General features: G+C 45.5%; 4 protein-coding genes across 9 annotated transcripts; 1 reads left to right on the top strand and 3 right to left on the bottom strand.

The window, feature by feature from the left end:
• Positions 1-65: 65 nt before the first annotated feature.
• On the bottom strand, positions 66-4,833 carry cos (kinesin-like protein costa). The gene is made up of 4 exons (XM_017085620.4): positions 4,053-4,833; positions 3,288-3,999; positions 2,799-3,232; positions 66-2,736 (listed from the first exon to the last, which is right to left on the bottom strand). The coding sequence occupies exons 1-4, from the start codon at positions 4,696-4,698 to the stop codon at positions 902-904; spliced, it is 3,627 nt and encodes a 1,208-aa protein (XP_016941109.3). The 5' UTR covers positions 4,699-4,833; the 3' UTR covers positions 66-901.
• Positions 4,834-5,236: 403 nt separating this feature from the next.
• On the top strand, positions 5,237-8,960 carry Dhx15 (DEAH-box helicase 15). Of its 3 annotated transcripts, none has more exons than XM_017085694.4 (7): positions 5,237-5,392; positions 5,447-6,237; positions 6,576-7,049; positions 7,117-7,380; positions 8,001-8,123; positions 8,187-8,540; positions 8,605-8,960. In XM_017085694.4, the coding sequence occupies exons 1-7, from the start codon at positions 5,340-5,342 to the stop codon at positions 8,730-8,732; spliced, it is 2,187 nt and encodes a 728-aa protein (XP_016941183.1). In that variant the 5' UTR covers positions 5,237-5,339; the 3' UTR covers positions 8,733-8,960. The 3 variants fall into 3 exon arrangements, with proteins under 3 accessions (XP_016941183.1, XP_016941185.1, XP_016941182.1); XM_017085693.4 differs by having other exon boundaries at positions 5,260-5,392; positions 5,435-6,237; XM_017085696.4 differs by lacking the exons at positions 8,001-8,123; positions 8,187-8,540; positions 8,605-8,960 and adding an exon at positions 7,892-7,926 and having other exon boundaries at positions 5,254-5,392; positions 5,435-6,237.
• Gr43a (Gustatory receptor 43a) lies at positions 8,813-12,336 on the bottom strand. 4 transcript variants are annotated; one of them, XM_036814013.3, is made up of 9 exons: positions 11,921-12,336; positions 11,800-11,854; positions 11,258-11,402; positions 11,031-11,193; positions 9,844-9,987; positions 9,648-9,788; positions 9,503-9,581; positions 9,094-9,445; positions 8,813-9,036 (listed from the first exon to the last, which is right to left on the bottom strand). In XM_036814013.3, the coding sequence occupies exons 1-9, from the start codon at positions 12,072-12,074 to the stop codon at positions 8,974-8,976; spliced, it is 1,296 nt and encodes a 431-aa protein (XP_036669908.3). In that variant the 5' UTR covers positions 12,075-12,336; the 3' UTR covers positions 8,813-8,973. The 4 variants fall into 4 exon arrangements, with proteins under 4 accessions (XP_036669908.3, XP_016941188.3, XP_016941186.3 ...); XM_017085699.4 differs by having other exon boundaries at positions 11,258-11,390; XM_017085697.4 differs by having other exon boundaries at positions 9,503-9,788.
• A 129-nt stretch (positions 12,337-12,465) lies between these two features.
• Positions 12,466-15,024, bottom strand: Glo1 (Glyoxalase 1). The gene is made up of 5 exons (XM_017085042.4): positions 14,866-15,024; positions 14,666-14,802; positions 14,497-14,583; positions 12,761-12,874; positions 12,466-12,701 (listed from the first exon to the last, which is right to left on the bottom strand). Exons 1-5 carry the CDS (start codon positions 14,935-14,937, stop codon positions 12,581-12,583), a joined length of 531 nt encoding a protein of 176 aa, XP_016940531.2. The 5' UTR covers positions 14,938-15,024; the 3' UTR covers positions 12,466-12,580.
• Between the last annotated feature and the right edge of the window lie 1,132 nt (positions 15,025-16,156).

Here is a 16,156-nt window from a genome sequence, read left to right as displayed (position 1 = left end):
CCAACCAAAAATGCATCATACACAACCAAAAAGCTTTGCATTTAAATTTTAGTGAAACATAAGTGTTTGATCTTAGCACGAGTAGTGTGTATATATTTAAGTTGTACAGGGTAAATGCGTTTGGTAGAGTTTATAAAAGTTAACACTGTGATATTCGAGTACGAGTATTTCGGGTAGTAACAAATGTCAAGTAAAATTCGAAGGAAGACACAATAGTGTTTACAACTAACCTAAAACTAACAAAATCAATTAAAACTAAATGGTAAACTAACACAATAAGGTTATGTACAAGTTAAACGGTGAACAAAATTGAAGTCCACACTTTGAGCGAGTTGTATGTATGGTTTGTTTTGCGAGTATCTTAGTAGCAGGTCAAGTCTTTGCAGTTGAATCTCATGAGGATAGTTACTTTCATATGCTAGGTTAATGTAAGTAAAGGTTTGTTAAATAAATGCTCTCCAGCTAAAGAGTCAGAATGAGAACCATGTTGAGTCTATTTGTGTCATGACTGTGGACGAAACTATTTCAGTACTTGTGGCCGGGCTATGAGTTTTCATGCCACGCATTTCAGTACCACATCGAACTTTACCATTAAAGAAACGCAGGCGACAATAATCTAAATAATATTTTTACAGTTTTGGTTGGATTGGCCAATATGCATCCGTACAAATTTGGAAAAATGATGTCCTAACATTTTGCCGCTTTTAAAGTTTACCAACAATTTTTTTTCTGCTACATTAAAACCTGATATGAGTTTTTAAAAACGTATGTATAAGGATATTATCTAAAGAAATGTCGCCTTTGTAATCATGATGGCTAGTTTGCGATACGAGGCTATACATGGCCTTTGGATATTTGGCTTAACCTGATATAATCGCCCTGGAAATGATTAAATTCGTTTTTAATTACGACGGCTTGCGTCCTGGATAATAATCTTGTTCTTCTGGCGCGTCACTTTGGTGGCCGTTGGCGCTGGCATCAGTCGCTTGAGCTGCTCTGGCCGAAAGCTGACCAAGGCCTTATCCTTAATTTTTCCTACAGCTCCCGTAGTAGTTGAAGTAGTAGTTGTGGTGGTTGCCGTGGCCGTAGTGGTTGACTCAATCAAGGCCGTGGACTCTTCGGCCGTGGAGCCTGAGGAACCGCCTGCAGCAGCCGACGCGTACCTGGTGAGGACATGAAACTTGGCGAAGATGTTGCGCCCACTGCGTTGCTCTTTATCCTTGTATTTGTCCAGCGCCGAGCCAGTGGGCAGCGGTTTGGGCGCTTTGACCAGCGCCTTGCCGGGATTACTGCCAGTCGCCTTGTAGAAATCATCGAAGTCGAAGTCGCTATTCGCTTGCACTGGGGAGGATCCAGTGGCGGGGGCCAGGGCTCGCTCTCCGTAGCTGGCCGAGCTAGCCGAAGTTTCCTCGGCCATGTGGCGCAGCATCAGGGTGAGTTTCATCTCGTGCTGACGCTGCAGCAGTACCGCATTTCGTTCCCCTTCCAGTCTAGCCTGACGCACGGCATTTGACAATACGCGCTCTTTCCATTCCCAAGCATCACGCTCCCGCTCCAACTGGACCAGCTGCAGCTCCAGTTTTCGTGAAGAGTCGCGCAGATCGATCACCTTCGTAAAATACTTGTACAGAAGGGTGCGCATCTCCTCTGTGGAGAGACGATTCAAGCGGGCCATCAACATCTGCTCGCCCTTCTCCCGCTCAACCCGATCGCTGGTGTCGATGGAGCGGTGACCCGTGATCATCTCGTTTTTGAATTCTATGGCCGCGTCTATGGCTTCGATGGCCTCGTCGCACTCGAGCAACTTGCGTTCTTCCTTCTGTGTCAGCACCTTGTCCCGCTTGAGCTTGCGATCCAGATGGCAGCGCTCCTCCAACAGCAAATCGCGAGTGCCGCGCAAATTGCGGATCTCGTGACGCAAGCTCTCTTGCTGCGCTGGTCCAGGCTGCTCCTCCAGATTATCCGACTTCTCGCGCAGAATGTGGTTGAGGTGTGTGATCCTGGCCTGCACCGCCTTTAACTGCCGACCATGATGCTCTGGAGAGTCCGTCTGGGCCTTTACCAGCTCTTTTCCAGTGTCCCGGGATTCCCGCAGTTTGTCCAGCTCAGCCTCCATCTGACATCGCAACTTGCCCTCCTTGCGAAGTTTTTTCTCCAGATCATCGGCCTGCTTTCGCGACTCGGCTACAGATTGCTGAAGCTTCTTCACCTTCTGACCACTCTCACCGGCAATGTGCTTCATGGAGCTAAGATCTTCAAGCCGACGCTCTAGGTGCGCGATTATTGTGGTCCAGCGCTCGATCTCTGGCTGTTCCCGGCCTTGCACTAGAGCCTTACCCAGCTGCTTCTTGGCCTTGTCGCACTCGGCCTCCAGCTTGGCCCGCTTCTTGTGAAATCGCTGCTTGGCGTGACTGCGCGTGTCGCTGTTCCTGACCAACTCGGCGATGATGTTTTGCTTCACCTTAATTGTCTGCTCAATTTCCCTTAACTGCCTCTGTTTGCCTTCGATCTCGGCAACTAATTTGCGCAGCTTTTTCTGTAGCTGCTCGATGGGAGCAATGGCAGCGGCGGCGGCGAGGGCTGCTTGGCGAAGTCCTTCGCCCGAGGAACTTTCCAGAGGATCGACGACCGACTCCGGATCAATGGGCGGAGCCGGCTGCTGGGAGGCTACTCGGTTAAGCATGGCCAACTCTGCAGTACTCAAGCTGGCGCCTGGCTGGATGCTTCTCCTCCGACCTAAAAAGTTAGAAACCAAAATGTCACTAAGCTAAGATGGACTGCGAAAGCCAATGACTCACTGCCTATGCTGGTTTTGCGATCCTCGCCGTTTTCTGCTGGCGGCGGCTGAGGCTCATTCTCGCGTTCCTGGCTCTGCATCACCGCCTTTGGGTGTTTGGCCAGGTAATCTGCGTGCTTCTCAAGGATAAGCGCGTCCGTCTTGTCGCGAAACTCTTCCATAAGGCTATCTATCTTGTCGTCCAGATCAGGACGCTGTGACTCATTGTCCGTGTCGTTTTCGTTGTCGGAGTTTGGCGGCTCAGAGTTCGCTGGCTCAGAAGTGGCCTCTTCCGAATTTATCTCTTCCTCCTCGGCCTCCTGAATGGGAACCAGCTGCTTCTGCTGACGCATAGCCTCCGTTGAGCTAAGACACTCCTCACACTCCTGTTTTAGGTATAGCCACTCCTCAATCTGCTCCTTCTCCAATTCACTGATCAGCTTGGAGTCCATCAGCCTGTAAACAGCTGGGTCTTAAGGACGTTCATTTAAAATATAATGTCTCCACTCACCTGGCAAACAGACCCTCGGCGTTGGTCACAAGCTTGGACCACTGACTGGCAGCGAATTGCAGGCCAAAGTTGTCTCCCGGTCCCGCCTGCGCTAAGGGTCCAGCTGCGGGGTTGGGGTCTGGCAGAGCCTCTTGCGGCCGGACGATCATAGTGTTGTCATCGGAGTAGGTGTTCATAATAACGAAATTGCGCACGCACTGCACCTTAAAGGCGAACTGCAGGTTGCCAAGGGTCTCTGGCAGATGTTCCTCCAGCGGCGACACACACATGATCACGAGAGTCTGAGCTCGTCCACCGAACGAGTCCTTTAGCAGAGTGGTAAGTGTGGTTTGGCCGTACGGAATTTTTCCATTGACCCCGTACATAAGACCGGGATCCGTGAGAGTGCTGATCACCTGTTCCAGCATATGCAGGCCCGCATCGCGAGGACGTCCAGGTGGCGGTTCGCCAAAGCGCTCTGTGCCGCACAGATCCGAAAAACTAGCTGTGGACAGACGATGCTGCAGCATCCCCTCCTTGGACACCCACTGCTGCTCCAGCGTAAGCGTGAACAGCGTATGCGCAGGCAAGGACTGACGGGCCGAAAGACCCGCCTGCAGCCAGTGGAAAACGGCATCCACATTGTTGCAGTGTATGTTACCCATGCCCAAAAGGTCGCAGACTTCTCCTCCGCAAATTTCCACGAATCCCACGTTTATGGCATAAGTGCGTTCTGTGATGCAAAGAGATGAGTAAGCCGGCTAACAAGACTTCCATGATACTCACCTGGGTGCGACGATATGTGCGAAAAGATATCTCGGACGCAAAGATGGACGACTCCCTCGGCGGCGTCTTTTTGATCCCTTTCCAGGACGTTTCCGTAGAGGGTGTAGCTCTTGCCCTGGCCCCGCTGCCCGTAGGTGACCACAGATGCATCGAAGCCCTCCAGGAACAGGGTGATCAGCGGGAAGACCGTCTGGTGGTACACCTGCTCCTGGGAGCTACTGCTGGCCAGGGCGTGGGTGACGGGCACTGTGTGGGGACCCACTTGGATGAGTCCCGCCGCAATGCTGTCCATAGGATCCCCGCCTGGCAGGGCACTGGGCAGTCCCAGGGCGGAGGCGCTGATGGGGATGGCCTGGACGCAATATGCTGACTCCGTGGAACCCTTGGCTTCACTATCGTTGCCATTGGCGTCAATGGTTGGCTTCGGATCTGTTGCACTGTCCTCCTCGGCATTCCCATTTGAATCTGTCCGCTCAGGAGTATCCTTTTCCGCCCCCGCTACTTCATCTGCAGTGTCCTTGGAGTCCGCCCCCTCGTCCTCCGCCTCCGCATCCTTTTTGAGATCCGCGGGGGCGAAGCTCTCCTTTGAGTCCTTGAGCTCCCTGTGCGGGTAAATTCGCACGGCCACTTGAATGGGTATTTCCATGGTAGTTGCTTATGTCCTGGTCTCGGAGGAGCTCTTTCATTCGGCCTCCTGCGCTTTGTTGCGCATTTTCGGGCTTATACTTGCAAAAAATTTGGACCAGCTCCGAATCGATACAGTGTGATAGTGTGGCCGCAGCTAGACCGCCAGAATATACCGAAAATACCAAAATCATAACTGATAATATCGTTCAAACGAACAAGGAGTACGTTTTTTTTTAAAATGGCTGCAATCAAATCTCTTTCACCCAAAGTTCAGCCGAAACTTAAAGAAGCTTCAGCTTAAGGCCTACGAGTCAAAACTAACCAAATAGTAACCGAAATAGTCAAAGGGACAAATTTGTTGGTAGCTTTGAAAATTGATAAGCTGTTTCAACAATTAAGGGGATCGGGCCCTTCCCATATTTTTTTAACATTACGTTTTTCAAAAATACCGCCTTTATGAAGGACGAATTAACGACATGGTTCTAAATGCGACCATACTCAGCGGTAAGGATCTTCGCTAGCCCGGTATTTGTCGGTATATTTATAAAGTGCAGCTTGCTATATTTGCAAGGTAAAATTGGTACTCGTTTAAGGTCACTCTGAGCGCGTGTTTTTTGTGCAAAAACGCTTCGATTTGAGAGCAAATTCTATTAATTCAGCATGTCCAAGCGTCGAATCGAAGTGGGCGAGACCTACGGCAGCAAGCCGAAGAAGTGAGTGCGTCGATCCCAGCAGACGGCAGTAATTTAATCCAGATTTTCCCCCAGGGAGGCAGAGGCGTCCTCTTCTTCGACGTCGGCGGCCGGCACTGTGGCCCAAATCCTGGGCGGTTTTGTGCCCAACAAGCAGCCGCCCACGATGAATCCGCTGACCAACAAGCCGTACTCGCAGCGCTACCAGAACCTCTACAAGAAGCGCATCGCACTGCCCGTGTTCGAGTACCAGGCGGACTTCATGCGGCTGCTCAGCCAGCACCAGTGCATCGTGCTGGTGGGCGAGACGGGATCGGGCAAGACCACGCAGATTCCGCAGTGGTGCGTGGACTTTGCAGTGTCCAAGGGACGCAAGGGCGTCTCCTGCACCCAGCCACGTCGAGTGGCCGCCATGTCCGTAGCCCAGCGCGTCTCCGAGGAGATGGACGTGAACCTGGGCGAGGAGGTCGGCTACTCCATCCGTTTCGAGGATTGCTCGTCGGCCAAGACCCTGCTGAAGTACATGACAGACGGTATGTTGCTGCGCGAGGCCATGTCTGATCCCATGCTGGAGCAGTACCAGGTAATCCTGCTCGACGAGGCTCACGAGCGAACCCTGGCCACCGACATCCTGATGGGCGTGCTCAAGGAGGTCATCCGACAGCGCAACGACCTCAAGCTGGTGGTCATGTCCGCCACATTGGACGCCGGCAAGTTCCAGCAGTATTTCGACAACGCTCCACTCATGAACGTGCCAGGTCGCACGCATCCCGTGGAGATCTTCTACACGCCGGAGCCCGAAAGGGACTACCTGGAGGCCGCCATTCGCACGGTGATCCAGATACACATGTGCGAGGAAATTGAGGGTGAGTAACAGAACACGTGGTAGTCTATTAAGAAGCCCCTCGAAATATTTACATATTTATATATATACATATATAAATTATATATTTTCAAAATCATTTAATTTGTATTAAGACTCGTTCCCTTGACAAATAATATCAAATAAACAACTAGAATAAGTTGAGTAACGTAAATCCCTCTCCTATAATGCATATTTGAGAAAAACTTCCGTGTTCAGCGCTTTTATCATTCATATTTGTTTACGAGATCCAAAACCTCAAGCTTATTGATCAGCTTTTGTTTCATTCTTATCCGCAATCTAATATGGTATATAAACTTTAATTCTGTTCCCCTTTTCCAGGTGACATTCTTATGTTCCTCACGGGCCAAGAAGAAATCGAAGAGGCCTGCAAACGTATAAAGCGCGAAATCGACAATCTCGGCTCGGAGATCGGCGAGCTGAAGTGCATTCCCCTATACTCAACGCTGCCCCCCAATTTGCAGCAGCGCATCTTCGAGGCGGCCCCACCGCCGAATGCCAATGGCGCTATTGGACGCAAGGTGGTTGTATCCACCAACATCGCCGAGACCTCGCTGACCATTGACGGCGTGGTGTTCGTGATCGATCCAGGATTTGCCAAGCAAAAGGTGTACAACCCTCGCATTCGAGTGGAGAGTTTGCTCGTCTCGCCCATCTCGAAGGCCTCGGCCCAGCAGCGAGCCGGTCGTGCCGGACGTACGCGTCCTGGAAAGTGTTTCCGCTTGTACACGGAAAAGGCCTTTAAGAACGAGATGCAGGACAACACCTATCCCGAAATTCTGCGCTCCAACTTGGGTAATGTCAACACCCCGACTAGATCTCAGAACCTCATCCTAATTATGAATTTATATATTTTGAACAGGCACTGTGGTTCTGCAGCTTAAGAAGTTGGGCATCGACGACCTGGTGCATTTTGACTTTATGGATCCCCCTGCTCCAGAGACCCTTATGCGTGCCCTGGAGCTGCTCAACTATCTGGCCGCCCTGGATGATGACGGCAATCTGACCGACCTAGGCGCCGTCATGTCCGAATTCCCCTTGGATCCGCAGCTGGCGAAGATGTTGATTGCCAGCTGCCAACACAACTGCTCCAACGAGATACTTTCCATAACGGCCATGTTGTCGGGTGAGAACAAACAAAAACTGTCTTCGCCTAAACTAAGGAGTACATTAGGTTTCGCACTTTTGGGAGGTTTTAGGTAACACGGCTGCCACTTTTGATATCCACAAATCCTTCCTTATTCTGCTAAATATTCTAAAACTGAACTGAACTTTTAACTGATCGCTTTGTTTTGCGAATTTTTAAGTGGCAGCCGTGATTTTTTTCTTTTGAAATTGAAAATCTCTAAAAGGTTTGAGGTAAAATTTTCCGTTAATCTTAATCGGACGACCCAGAACTCAACGTGGACGGATTTAAGTCTTTTCTTAAGTCACAGTGCAAAGAAAAAAGTTTGTCAATTTATTTGTTCTTTGCATTCAACTCGAAAAAAAAGTTGCACGTGCGTTAAAACGCTCAAGCCTCTTGCTCATCATTCGAATGGAACGATGAGCGGCATTTTCGTCCTAAAGATTGTGTTTTTACTAGTCAAAAATACTCGAACGCACTTGCAACTCACAAATGCAACCAATCTTTAAAGCCTCTAGATTGCCTAGCTGACAAAAAGTAAGCACAATCTATTTGTTTATGTAAAAAATTGTCTTGAACTTGCGCTTAATCGAAACCAAACCAATTCAAACGTGCCAAAGTGCCACAATGCTTCGTGCGTCCCAACGAGGCCAAGAAAGCAGCCGACGAGGCCAAGATGCGATTCGCCCACATTGACGGGGACCACCTGACCTTGCTGAACGTCTATCACGCCTTCAAACAGAGTGAGTAAACCGAAAAGAAACTTTTGCCAAAGCATTAACTATTCCATTCGATGGCGATTTCAGGCAGTGAGGATCCCAACTGGTGTTACGAAAACTTCATCAACTTCCGCTCGCTAAAGAGTGCGGACAATGTGCGCCAGCAGCTTGCCAGGATCATGGACCGCTTCAACTTGCGGCGCACGAGCACCGAGTTCACCTCAAAGGACTACTACGTGAACATACGCAAGGCCCTCGTTCAGGGCTTCTTTATGCAGGTGGCCCATCTGGAGCGCACGGGACACTATCTAACCATCAAGGACAACCAGAACGTGCAGCTGCATCCGTCGACATGTCTGGACCACAAGCCCGACTGGGTCATCTACAATGAGTTTGTGCTGACCACCAAGAACTACATCCGCACAGTCACGGATGTGAAGCGTAAGTAGAACTGCATGGAATTCAGTTTTTAGAACTATATATTAATTATAAATCCCAAATACAGCTGAATGGTTGTTCACCCTGGCGCCTCAATACTACGACCTGAACAACTTCCCACAGTGCGAGGCGAAACGACAGCTGGAGCTGCTGCAGCAGCGGATGGAGACCAAGCAGTACCAGAAGGGTTTCTAAGTCCCTGAGCAAAGGCTAGGTGTAATATTGGGAGGGGATCATGGATATGGATGTGTGAATTTTAGAAAGTTCAGAGATAATTGTTCTAAAAAAGATAAAAGTTTCGCTTTTTATTGTTTGCTAAACTAAAACTTAAGCACATAGACACTTTAACAGATCAATATTATCCAAGAACTCCGTTTAGTGAATAGTGTTAATAAAAGAAGCCACTTTTTATATGTCTAACAACTGCTTCTGGTCCCTAGCCGTTGGTCCTTTGGAACTGAATGAGTATCACGAGATAGGTGGCTATGGCCGAGGAGAACTGAAATAATTAAAAGTAGTAGATTAAATATTATGGTCTAGACATCAGGATCATTACCGATGTTAGGATGGTGCGATTGACGCGACACAATCCGCAGGCGGAGAAGTCGGCATCGACCACGAGTAGCTGCTGCCAAAACTTCTTCACCGCTTCCGCAAGGATGGGCTCGTGCACTTTCCGCTCGATCTCACAAACGATCTGAATGGTCTTGCGCGACTCCCGGGCAGCCAGGTGACACGGCTCCACCACCATGAGCAATCTCAGAAAATGAAAGCAAATCCAGAGCATCTGTACCCACAGGTAGCCGTTGTCCCGCTTGCTAAGCAGTTCCAAGAACAGGAAGTAGGCAGTGGCCACCAGATGCAGCAGGCAGGAGACCAGGATGAAGAGCACCGCGACGCCAAAGGAGCTATTAAAAGGGGGACAGATTAAGAAGCAATCGTGCATAGGATGCGGCAAATTGTACTTGGACAGGAGGTGGACACACTTGCCCAGCGACTCGTGACTGTCGGCCAACGACTTGAGGAGCAGACTTCTGTTCTTGGCTGGAAAATAACCCAATTTGAGTAACTCCACGTTGAGGATTAGACTGCGGGAGGCTGCCTTGTCACCTGCAGATTCGATGGGCAGAGTTTCACTGTTCAGCTTCGTCAGGCTGGCGTGCAAAGCAGATGGCATCGCAGGACGGTTCAAGCTTATGTTCTTGACGGTGCTGACCATTTGGGGCTTGACGGCACTGGAGGTGTTGTTCTCTGCGGAAAGGTTGACAGATAAACAAGCACCCTTCAAGTTGCAGGTAGCACTTACCGCCGAGAAAGCTGCTGGAGAGCATTCGATTCAGGCGTCTAAACCGCCTCCCCAGTCCGTAGGCGGTGTTTGCGAAGTTAACTTGCAAGCCCGTGAGGATAAAGTAGAGGCCGTAAAATGGTATGTACCAATGCACATTGAGCTCTGTCCGAGGGAGTAAAAGAAAAGTATGGAGGATTTAATTGATTTAAAAATGATAAAAAGTTTTATAAGTCAATATTTTATAACTATGATTCTGAAAATTTCACGAAATTGAATACAATACGAAAGCTGCTTCTTCATGACCTTTAAGTTTCTAAAAACGAACTATTTTTTTAAGCAAGAGTAAATGGTTACTTGTGCAAAATCAATTAGTATATCACTACCTTTAAAACCCCAATTAAACAGCTATACAAAATAAAATTATTCGATATTTCCTATAAGAGTATAGTCTATAGGAGAAACCGATCCAATACTTCTTATTGTAGCTAAACAGAAATCGCAGAGCGCTGAATGCGTGTAAGATTCTTATGTGCAACAATTTACATTTTACAAGACTTAACCTTGTGGTAATTTCTTGGGTACCCCTGATAGCCTATAGCTTTTTATAAACAAATATTTTTTGTTAATTTAATAAATTTTAGTTAGTTTCCCGTTATTTTTTAGTAAATCTAAAACGCTTTTAAAACAACTTACATTTCCCCAAAATTCAAGGAAATTTTGTTTTCCGATTTCTGTCGGCTAAAGCTATTCAAAGTGGGTATCCATCAACTTAGAGCCGCAAAGTGTTCCAACTTACACACATTGGGTACTTTAAGAGGAAAAAACGTTTTTTGTAACCATTAAATTAAAATTGTTAAATACAGCTAGGAATTTAACAACCTATGATTGCAACCCTTATTTAATTTAATTTAAGCACGTTATTAATACTTCATAGAACTGGACAACAAAAATCTGGCTTAAGCGTGACTTGAAATGTCCCAACTACAGACCTCTCCGTAAAAATACTTATAGGAAAATGTATTACGACTTAATATAAGTAGGATTCAAAATAACTTTAGGTATACTTTTTTTGTTTCATTAAGCTAAAATCTAGCCCCCATGAGCGACCACATTTTATTAAGATATACTCCCACCCAGGTATTTTCCAAGAAGACCAAATTTTTCCATACAACCTAAATAAAATCCCCAAGGGAGTCGTTACCTACCCGTATCCGACTGCGCTATTTTCATATCCTGGGCAAGGCGCATCCAGGTGCCCACATCCAGGCCGACCAGAAGGGAAATAGCCACCAAGGATACCGCGGCCATGGAGAGCGCTCGCCACCGATCCCTCCGGAAGTTGTTGTAGCCATTCAAAGTGTTGTCGATCTAAGGAGGGGTCAATACAGTTCATAGAATTTGAAGGGACGGGACTTCTGACAGGTGACCTCACCCTGTTCAGACGGGCATTCAGCTCGAGAGTGTCGTTCAGGCTAAAAAGGCCACAGTAAACACCCGATACGATGGCCATGACCACCACAGAAACGTCCAAAGCAGTCACCACCTTCGACGTTGCCGACTTCATTCTAAAAGATGCACTTTTGATTTGTTGGTTGGTTTTGTTTGCAGTTTGTCAGAGCAATTAATTGGTCAAGACCAAATGTGTTTAGAAGGGAGCAAAGGTGATGATTAGATAGAGGAAAACTTAGATAGGCAAACAGATAGCTGTGATCAGAATAATGGCAATGCTTGCTATAAGGACCAATTTGGTTTAGCAATTCCTTAGAAGATAAATGTTTCTGTAAGAGTTCCACTACCAATCCCAAAAATAGGCACTTGGTAACTGTAACCCTATATGGGTTGAACTATTTACATATGAGTGGAATCCATCCAACTTAAGTGCCATTATTTTGAAACCAGTGGGTGGAACAATCACGAAACAGAGTAGTACAAAAACGACACAGGACTTAATAAGTAGATAACACAAGTACTTACCGCACGGGTATTTCGGAGTTGGCATCGAACAGAAGTCCCCGGTAGGTGAGGAAAACTACGCAGATTTGGACAGCTATCAGTCAAGAGGAAAAGGTTACCCCTTTTGTGACATCTCACTCACCCATCACCACCGTAAAAGTGGCCGAGTAAACCGTGAAAACCCAGCTGCGACCGATTTCCACTTGGCCCTTGGAGTTCCGCCGCGTGGCATATGGAGCCAGGGCCAGCACTTTGCTGATGTAGAAGATGCCGATGCTGGGCTGGGATATTTCCATAGTATTTCCAAACGAGGGACACTCGCAGCAGGACCTCCGGACAAGAACTGTTCTCGAGTGGCCAAATACACGACCTTAAATTGCAAAACGCCATATTCGACACCGAACAAATAATGCGCTCCCATATTTGACTATTATTAGTGGCCAGCCAGCACACCCCCGGGTTCGCAGGACCCTCGCCGAACGTCTGGGCAAACACCCCACTCGCCATGTGCGAGTGAGTAACACATTTGCTTATCAAAAAGCTCGGCTGTCCGCGATGTAAATAATAATTAGCGTGTGAAAATACCAAGCCGGCAAGGACACAGGAGCCAATTATTTTGGGGCCCCAATTGACAGCTGCAGCAGCTGCGACAGGTGCACACACAGGTGAATGAGGTCCACAGCTCAATTGTTAGACAATTTCTCATTTATTTTAACGACTCAACTTCGGAGGCTCCAATTGGGCAGCTCACATCTGGGCACAAGCAATTAAGGAACAAACTAAATACTATCTGCCAGCCAGCTTAAACGGTGTGGGCATTGAAGATCTCGATCCAGTAGCCGTCGGGGTCCTTGATGAAGGCCAATCCCTTCATGCGGCCATCGTCGGGCTTCTTCACGAAGTCAACGCCGAGCTCCTGGAAGCTGTGGGGCGGAGAACATATGATTAGAGGGCAGGAACATTGTGAGTACCCATCACTTACCGCTGGCAGGCGGCGTATACGTCGGGTACCATCAGTCCGATGTGGCCGAAGCCACGGGGATCGGTGTTGCCGGTGTGGTAGCTCTGATCCGGGTCGCTCTCAGTGCCCCAGTTGCTACGGTAAGTTAAAGTAGTTAGTACAAGTATGATTTTAATATTCGTTCTTAAAGAGCACTGTCAGAATTATCCTTTAAATTTAAATATAAATCGTTCTACATTTTTATTAAATTCTAAGTTAAGTTAAAATCCTTTACTTTGTTGAAGTACATCATATTAATAGGAGTGGGCCAATTTGTATGGGCCCAAAATTAGTTATAAATCGTAGGGGGAACGTAATCTATGGACAATTCTAAGCTATATTGCCAATGGATCAAATCTATGGACAATTCTAAGCAATATTGCCAATGGATCAAATGTGGTTTTTGACACAAAGTTTGTTGGGAAATATTGTTAAGAACGTCCCTTCTTTGTGTTCCACCAAAATGACTTAAAACTTCTTGCGTTGAAAAAACAGTATTTTTCTCTTGCAATTGCGGAGGGACAAACGTGATTTTCGAGACAATGTTTCTTTGGCAATATTGCTACGATTTGAAGACCTCCAAATCGACCCACCGTAATATATGTACAATGTACATACATATTGAGGGCTATGAAGAATAATGTTAAACACATGTGTTTTGGAAACATTCTTATACCGTAAGTGGCAATAAGTGGAAAACAAGACTTATAAAAACAATACAATACCACTACAAACTAAAAAACATTTTTATATAAGTCAAACCACTATAAACAAGAAAGGAAGTTAACTTTGCCAAGCCGAAGCTTCTATACCCTTGCAGTTATAATTATTAAATTTAAAAATACACAAAATGATACTCCCAATAGTATTAGATAATATTTCAGGAAACACCGAAGCTATAATTTGTTTCATATTATTTTCCCACTAATTTTCCGATCGTTCCTATGGCAGCTATATGATATAATCGTCCGATTTTGATAAAATTAAATTCGAAATTCAGAACTAATAAAAAAATGTTATTTCCAAGCTGAGGAGGTTATATGTTAGAAAATATAATTTTTTTTAATTTTTTTTCCGATTATTCCTATGGGAGCTATAAGATGTAGTTGTCCGATCCTTGGTTCCCTGGTTCCGACTTATATACTACCTGCAAAAGATATAAGACTTTTGGGAAAGTTTCAGCCCGATAGCTTTAAAACTGAGAGACTAGTTTGCGTAGAAACAGACGGACATGGATAGATCTACTCGTCTTGTCATGCTGATCAATAATATATTTACTTTATGGGGTCGGAAACGTCTCCTTCACTGCGTTGCAAACTTCTGACTGAAATCATTATACCCTCTGCAAGGGTAAACAAATGTTGGTCAGGGGGCTTTACGATGTTACATTGATTTTACCATTCCATTCCTATACTGCCGATATAAGTAGTTTTATGTTCAGAGACTTTAAATTAGGAATTTGCATTTATATATTGAGTTTTTATAAGGTTTCTCCAAGATACATAGGTAATATGTATGTATTAAGAGAACTAACGTATCCTCCAATCATGGATGTCATTCAGGTTACTAAAGGAGTCATCCATCTTAGATGTCACTACTACGGAATGATTAGTCTATATGAATATTTAATGCTATGTTAGCCAATACAAATCTAAATTAATCAATTCCTGAATATGAAAGACCTAAGTGTTTTAATATTTTATATATATACCACTTACTGGGTGAGCTCAATGGTGGCCTTGCGGCTCATCGCCCAGCTGCGGCGCTCCTTGGGATCCTTGGGCACATCGGCTTGGTTCTCGTAGCTGCGGCAGATAAGAAAGCAATTGTCATCAATATCGTTGTTGAATCGCACGAATTAAGATAAGCCGGAGCAATCGACCTTACCCCAGGAAGTACAGCGAGAACTTGGCCTCGGGGAAGTCCAGTTTCACCAGCAAGGTCATGCCGAGGACGCCCGTGTAGAATGGCAGCGACCGGCGCGGGTCCTTGATGCGGTACATGGTCTGCTGGAAGATGAAATCCTGCGCAGACAGCGCGTTAGTGGAGCTCTATAAGTCGGCCTGATCCCGTTGTGATGGACTCACCTTGGTGGACGACTCCGGCTTCTGGCACAGCTCGTCGGCCTCGGCATTGCTGAGTCCTGTAACGTCGCCCATTTCGAGGTTTTTGCACAATTAATCAACACCTGTTGATAAAAAAAAATCCGCGAGGTATGAGTGTGACCGTAGTTCGACCGGTTAAACATACCATATATTCCGGGAACATAAAAATCCATTACAAACCAAAGAACGCGAGAGAAGTATTTTCTGAAAGCCGACTTTTCCATACCCTTTCCGTTTAAAAATGTATAGTCATTTTATTTTAATTTTCTTGCTACTGATGAGTCATAAAAACTAACTGAAAATAAGTAATTTAAAAAACGAAGAGAACTGATGATATAAATAAAGTCTGAGCAATTCTCAGTGACCATTAGGGCGGTCCACATTTTCATGAACATTTTTAAGGTCCTACTTTCATTTGCCTATAAGGTGCGCTTTGAAAAAATTAAGGTATACCAAACGAAATTTGTTGTAAAAAATGCGTTATAGGGTCTGCGAATTGGTTTCAAAGTTTATAACTCATACTCCCTGTTGAAATATATTATTTTCATATGGGTGGCCCTGACTTGGTTGGAAAACCCGTTGTGTCCAGTTCTGACTTTAGTTTTCCCTCTAAAAACATTTCGGTATTTGTCAATTTTTAATTCTTATTGACCGATATACGAGAGTTGACACAGTTGGGGAGGGGAAATCGATCTTCTTTAAAAATGTTATGGCTGGTATACTTGACGTATGGGTAATTTTTATAAATACTTTGAAGCCGTTTAAAACTCAAACATAATTAAAATTTAAAATTTTGAATACATTTTTTGCAAACTTTAATCAACTACGTGAGGGGGTGAGAGAGATTTCATCTTTTGTACCGTACTAGTTACCATATACAAAATAATTCAAAAATCGGTTAGAAAAATCGACTTTCCACTCTTAAAAAAGGATCTTAAGGAAGTTTCCTCAGGGATTTGATAAGCTTTTATATAAAAAAAAAATTTTTTTACGAGTCTGGAAAAAGTTTTTACCAACCTTACCATTTTTAATAATTTCCAAATAAATTATATTAAACGCATCCTTTTATTTGATTTGTTGACTGTTTAATGGTCGGTATTAGAACTAATTTAACTGAAAGTAATATTCTTATATTTTGTTGTATATAAAGTCGTGTACATGCATGTTTGTATATAATATATATGTATTTGCTTACCAATTAGACTAAGTTACTTGCTTGATTTCATTGTGATCTTAGGCATTTTCGGAATCTATACAGAATTTGTTATATAAT

Source organism: Drosophila suzukii, chromosome 2R (genome assembly GCF_043229965.1).
Source record: "Drosophila suzukii chromosome 2R, CBGP_Dsuzu_IsoJpt1.0, whole genome shotgun sequence".
NCBI lineage: Eukaryota > Metazoa > Arthropoda > Insecta > Diptera > Drosophilidae > Drosophila > Drosophila suzukii.
Note: the sequence above shows the minus strand (reverse complement) of the source record. Positions and strands in the feature narration are given on the sequence as shown.

Bases quoted from the DNA above. Each gene is read 5' to 3' on its own strand.
- cos (XM_017085620.4), bottom strand. From the start codon at position 4,698: ATGGAAATACCCATTCAAGTGGCCGTGCGAATTTACCCGCACAGGGAG. The intron at 4,000-4,052 runs GTGAGTATCATG...TTTGCATCACAG, and splicing joins GCACATATCGTCGCACCCAG to AACGCACTTATGCCATAAAC. The intron at 3,233-3,287 runs GTGAGTGGAGAC...AGCTGTTTACAG, and splicing joins GCCGAGGGTCTGTTTGCCAG to GCTGATGGACTCCAAGCTGA.
- Dhx15 (XM_017085693.4), top strand. From the start codon at position 5,340: ATGTCCAAGCGTCGAATCGAAGTGGGCGAGACCTACGGCAGCAAGCCG. The intron at 5,393-5,434 runs GTGAGTGCGTCG...AATTTAATCCAG, and splicing joins TACGGCAGCAAGCCGAAGAA to ATTTTCCCCCAGGGAGGCAG. The intron at 7,050-7,116 runs GTAATGTCAACA...TATTTTGAACAG, and splicing joins AATTCTGCGCTCCAACTTGG to GCACTGTGGTTCTGCAGCTT.
- Gr43a (XM_017085697.4), bottom strand. From the start codon at position 12,074: ATGGAAATATCCCAGCCCAGCATCGGCATCTTCTACATCAGCAAAGTG. The intron at 9,789-9,843 runs GTAAGTGCTACC...ACCTTTCCGCAG, and splicing joins CTCCAGCAGCTTTCTCGGCG to AGAACAACACCTCCAGTGCC. The intron at 9,037-9,093 runs GTAATGATCCTG...TAATTATTTCAG, and splicing joins ATCGCACCATCCTAACATCG to TTCTCCTCGGCCATAGCCAC.
- Glo1 (XM_017085042.4), bottom strand. From the start codon at position 14,937: ATGGGCGACGTTACAGGACTCAGCAATGCCGAGGCCGACGAGCTGTGC. The intron at 14,584-14,665 runs GTAAGGTCGATT...TATCTGCCGCAG, and splicing joins TTCTCGCTGTACTTCCTGGG to CTACGAGAACCAAGCCGATG. The intron at 12,702-12,760 runs GTAAGTGATGGG...TCCGCCCCACAG, and splicing joins GTATACGCCGCCTGCCAGCG to CTTCCAGGAGCTCGGCGTTG.